The 5,602-nt window shown below is 36.1% G+C and overlaps 1 protein-coding gene across 1 annotated transcript in view; it reads left to right on the forward strand.

Moving 5' to 3' along the window:
• RBM46 (RNA binding motif protein 46) overlaps positions 1 to 4,582 on the forward strand; it is a gene marked incomplete at its 3' end in the record, with an annotated part of 6,501 nt that extends 1,919 nt beyond the window's left edge. The window contains exons 2-3 of the mRNA XM_010180483.1: positions 1,882 to 2,349; positions 3,800 to 4,582. Of these exons, the coding sequence (XP_010178785.1) occupies positions 1,882 to 2,349; positions 3,800 to 4,582 (1,251 nt within the window). The remainder of the gene's footprint in view (positions 1 to 1,881; positions 2,350 to 3,799) is intronic.
• Positions 4,583 to 5,602: the final 1,020 nt, after the last annotated feature.

Consider the following 5,602-nt stretch of genomic DNA (forward strand, 5'->3'; position numbering starts at 1 on the left):
CTGCTGAATTTGGGCTTTATTTCCAGTCTGAAATAGTTTTTCTTTTTTCAGATTTACTTGATGAAATACCTGGTACCTGTAATTCTCTGTAATAATGCTATGTCAGTTACCTTTATCTTCACATTTGTTATCTTAACATTTTGTTATTCTAATGAAATGTGTCAAAGGCATTAAATATATATGAAGCATTTATTTTATTTCGAATAATATTGCCAGTGTCATTGACATCTGCAAGATACAAGCATTTTGACATTAGTCCCAGTTGTATCACATGGAGTACAGTTGGTTTTGAGTCAGATTATGCACTTACACAAGTAGAAAGAAGGAGAGTTCTTTGTGCTGCTGTTTCAGTTCATTTTCACTTGTGGCCTGTGATCCCATGTCTTTGTAAGTCATGCGCATAAGCATGAACTGTATTGCTCATTGTTCTGTGTAGTTTAAAATAGACCTGCATTAACATTATTTCTCTTTGGAAGTTTTTCCTGTCTAAAATTATGTACATACTTTTACTAGCCTATATAAAATAGCCAAAGGAAGCCCTGTGAAATTATTTTGAAAATGGCACTGCAGGGCATCACTGACTACTTCCTGAGGGCTCAGTCTGTTTTTACATTATTTAATACATTTTTAAATGTTATAATTACGATTTTTAATTAGAACATTAGGCAGCATTAAGTGTATTTGTTTGGCAAAGTTACTTTTACTAATGAAATTTGTTAATCTTTTTCTGAAGCTTGTGTTTGATAAGGTCTCATCTTCCATAAATGTGTTCATTGACATTAATGATACACCTCTCCTTTGAATTTTTGTGCGTTTTCATACTTGCTTGGGCTGGAAGTTACCCTGAGTTACTGCAAGTGGTTTTCTAGGCCGGATGAGTCTTGAATATTTGAGGTAGCTTGTAAGAAATGACAATAACTGTTTGTACATTAAGGGTTTCACTGTGAATTTTACTTGTTTAAGATGTGTTTTCTGTAAGCTCATGTTGCTGCCAAAGGAGACAGTCTCACCAATAGCTCTGTTTTCCTGATATCACTGGTTTATCTGACTGGGACATTACTTGGAGCAAGCAGCAGATCTGGCTCAAAATTGCCCTACAGAATGGTTGAACATCCCTTTCAGTGTATATGGCAGAGATATAAAAGAGCGTATGAATGTCCTTGGCTTCAGGACAGAAGCATGGATCTTCTTGTAACTTCAGATGTGAACTAGGGACTTTACTTGTTCTGTGGATTTTTTTTTTTAAGATACCTTTCTTCCTAACATCCAACTACAGCCCATATAAACTGTGGTCTGTTTTAGAGGAAAAGTGTGCAGTATTTTTGGCTGTTGAAGAAAAGATGGCTCGGTATCCAGCCTTCCTTAGGGAGTCCTGTTTTAGTGGGTGAATGGAGAAAGTGGAAGCAAAATGTTTGTAACTTTTTAATGACGTCAAGGAAGAAAAAAGAAAGTACTGGACTGGGGGGAGGGACCCTGACCAAAATATCTTAAAATATGGACAAGAAGTACAGAGAAACATTTGCGACTTTAAAATGTTACAGTAGAAAATTCAATTGTATTAATATCTGATATATAATTTTAAAGGACAGAAAGTGATTCAAATGTAGTCTCATATACCAAACCTATCAATGTTTTAAATAATGCTAGGTTCAGTGGGTTGTTGTACAGATTCCAGTAAAAAAAGCACAAGATGGAATTAAGTAAAAGAAACACAAATGGTGGGCTTATGGCATTTTTTATTTAAATGTAACAAAAGTAAGAAATAATGGATGAGAATATGCTAGCTTTAAATTAAGACTAAAAGTTAATAAATAAGGGGTGGGAGGAAGTGTGCCTATCTGGCATTTGTACTAAGATCGTTGTTGGACAATTTATTTTAAGGTTGGGACGGTCCCCCACCGCCTCGTGGATGTGAAGTTTTTGTGGGTAAGATTCCTCGTGATATGTATGAAGATGAATTAGTGCCTGTTTTCAAGAGAGCTGGGAAGATCTACGAGTTCAGATTGATGATGGAATTCAGTGGTGAGAATCGAGGCTATGCGTTTGTGATGTACACCACTAAAGAGGAAGCCCAGCTAGCCATCAAGATTCTGAATAATTATGAAATTCGTCCCGGGAAATTTATTGGTGTCTGTGTAAGCTTGGACAACTGCAGACTGTTTATTGGTGCAATTCCAAAAGAAAAGAAGAAAGAGGAAATACTGAATGAAATGAAAAAAGTTACTGAAGGAGTGGTGGATGTCATCGTTTATCCAAATGCCACTGACAAAACAAAAAATCGTGGCTTTGCTTTTGTAGAATATGAATCTCACCGAGCAGCTGCAATGGCTAGAAGACGGCTAATTCCAGGTAAGCCTGTTTGTAATTAGATTGAGTTTTTGGTGGAGTATCTGTCTCTGTTTTGGGGGGGGGGTGGCGTGGTGGATCATCCTTGTTTTCCTTTCTTTAATTTATTTTGAGACTCACAAAAATGAAGTTGTGCCTTTCAGCTAAAGAGGACTTTTTTCTTTAATGGTTCATAGATCAGAGTGGGGTGGTTTTCTTCTGTTTTTTTGTTTTGGTTTATTTTTATTAAGAAACTGATATTTCTTGGAAGAGCAGACATCTGTTTCATAAGCACAAGTTACTGTAATTTACACCAAGATTTGTATTTGCTTGGGCACACGTCCAGTTTTCATTTGCACGCACTGGTCCCTGCACGTGAATTCTCTTAAAGCTGAGCTTATAAAATACAGTGCTTGGAATGTGTTGCTTATTTTCTTTGAGTGTCATGAGTAGTGTTATTGATATTTTGTATTTTAAAAATGTTTGAAAGTAGGTCTTTAATCTTTTGCTAGAAAATAATTTTAAGAGTTAACAAGCAGAAAACAACTTTTAATTCTTTTGCACCTTATTTTATTCCTTTTGAGGGAGGGAAAGTAGAAGAGATTAAATATACTGAAAGAGGAGGGATTAGGTAAAGGTACAGTTAAAAAGAGACATTCTAGAAGGAAAAGGAAGAAAAAATAAATACATATATATATAATATTTACTTCAATTGTATATTTACTTATATATTATATTTATATATAACGATAATATAGTTGGAGAATCAAAGTTATTAAAACAGGTGATTGAGCATTGGCCTTGCTGACATGAGTGACAGAACTGCCTGTATCGATTAAGGGTAAGATGCAGGCAGATCTCACATTAATCGCCGACAGAGTGCTAGGAAGAAGTATTGCCTAAGACTTATATAGGCCTTGCAAAGTAGTGGGACAAATATGGCCAGATCACTGAATATAAAATAAACTAGTTTTGTGATATGCAAAATGCTGGCTTGAAATGAGTAAGGTGGTTTGGTTCTTTTTAGTTTATGGCTTCAGTGTCTGCTGCAGCGTAAAATAAGGCTTGTGGTAGTGCAGTTCATTTAGATGACTTTTTCCAGGTGTTGACCTTGCTTTTTAAAGTGGTAATACTATTAAAGAGGCTGTTTACTAACTAGTAGAATCATATGTTGGTTATGGTTGCTTTATATATCCGTGTATATGCGTGTCACAAAATCACAAAGTCTGTTTTGACAGCTTATGGTGTTTAATGAACCCAAAGGGTGCAGATAGAACGCTTCAAATTTTTGCAGAATCTTAATTTCTTTAATAATTTCAAGTAGTGATATTTTACTTTTGCTTAAGTAGGTGCAGGCAACAAAAAACGGTTTAATGTGTCATGCATCGTCTTTGCTCTTTGCAGAGCTGGTTGCTAAGAATGATTTTGTTTCCCCTTGCGTATTTCTTATTGATGTAATGTTTCTTTGCTGCAGGAACGTTCCAGCTCTGGGGTCATGCTATTCAAGTAGACTGGGCAGACCCTGAGAAAGAAGTTGATGAAGAAACAATGCAGAAAGTTAAAGTATTATATGTAAGAAATTTAATGATATCTACTACAGAGGACACAATTAAAGCTGAATTCAACAAATTCAAGCCAGGAGTAGTTGAACGTGTAAAGAAGCTGAGAGACTATGCTTTTGTTCATTTTTTCCACCGAGAAGATGCAATTGCTGCGATGTCTGTAATGAATGGAAAGTGCATTGATGGAGCTAGTATTGAGGTAACACTGGCAAAGCCAGTTAACAGAGAAAGTACTTGGAAGCAACATTTTAATGGTCAGATAAGTCCCGGTTCTGAAAGTCTCTTAGGTTTTCCTAGCAAAGAAGATGGTCATCCAAAGTCCTTAGGGAAACCAGTGAGTCTTCCAGTTCGCCTTAATGGTCAGCACAGTCCAGGCCCTCCTGAAGTTGAAAGATGCACGTACTCATTTTTTCCAGGAATAAAGCTGACTCCGATTAGCATGTATTCTTTAAAATCCAGTCACTTCAGTTCTGCAGCAATGTACCTAGATTATTTTTGCAATAAAAATAACTGGGCACCGCCAGAATACTACTTGCATTCAACCACATGTCAGGATGGGAGGATACTCTTGGTGTACAAGGTGCTTATTCCTAATATTTCAGATGGTTCCCAAAGTTATTTCATGCCAGACAAGCTCTCTACAACAGTAGAAGGTGCAAAGGAATTGGCAGCACAGTTCACGCTTCTACGTCTAGGTAAGCATAGATGTTTTCAATTAGTTCATAAAAACTGAAGCTAGAAAAGTTACTTTACAATTGTTCTTTATATATATATCTTGGCTAGCGTGTGTATCTTTAGGTAGAGTATAAGTTTACAGAAGAATTGTTTCTTGTGTAGTCAGCTGAGTCTGGACCATCAGGTAAGAGCACTGAAGAAATGCTTTGTAAACATCTATACAGTGCAATGCTGGGGTCATTTTTGCTTATGTTTACCGTAATGATTTATAAGGAAGAACTAGATGACATGTTAAGTGACTTAGATCATCAGTGTGATAATCAGGGTGCTGAAAATCTATTTGAAAGACAGTCTGTGGGAAAACGGAAGTGGTAGGTCCATATTCAGATAAATAAATAGGTTTGGGAAGCTTTTTTGATTCCTCTTTATAGACATTCTTAAGGCTATAGCAGAGTATCATTACATAGCTCTGTATGTGTTATCTTTGGGTAACGAGTGCTGTTGTTTAGTGGTTTGGTTTTTCCTTAAACCAGAAAATGGGAGAAAATAAGGATACAGTTATTCCTAATTACTTTCTAAGTCTAGCATCATCATTTTTGTATATATTCCATTTTCTAAAATTAGAATGCAACTACTAGAAAAGGGAAGTTATACTAGAAGCTATAGTAAAATATCTTCTTTTCATAACTAAGAAGACAGATGACCACAATGTAACAGTGGTTTTTAAACCTACTGCTCTATAAAGCGAAATACATAAACAATAGAAAGTGTAACACTTTTGCCCTTTAGTTCCTGCCCAGCATTTTTCAGAACGTTGGGCACACAGCGTTCAGAACACAGAACTGATTTCCAGTGCTAGGTTGTTTCAGTAGTAATTGCAGTCGTCATCTGATGAAACTTTATCCTCAAAGAAACCAGAATTTTGATTCTTTGGTACCAAGATTTGAAGGCTGTTACAGAGCCATACTGTAATGGTTTGAAAACTCTTCATACTTCCAGGTAAGGCTTTCTATAATCACAGAATCACAGAATCTCAGGAG

This window comes from Mesitornis unicolor, unplaced genomic scaffold, assembly GCF_000695765.1.
Source record: "Mesitornis unicolor isolate BGI_N332 unplaced genomic scaffold, ASM69576v1 scaffold15153, whole genome shotgun sequence".
NCBI classification, from domain to species: domain Eukaryota; kingdom Metazoa; phylum Chordata; class Aves; order Mesitornithiformes; family Mesitornithidae; genus Mesitornis; species Mesitornis unicolor.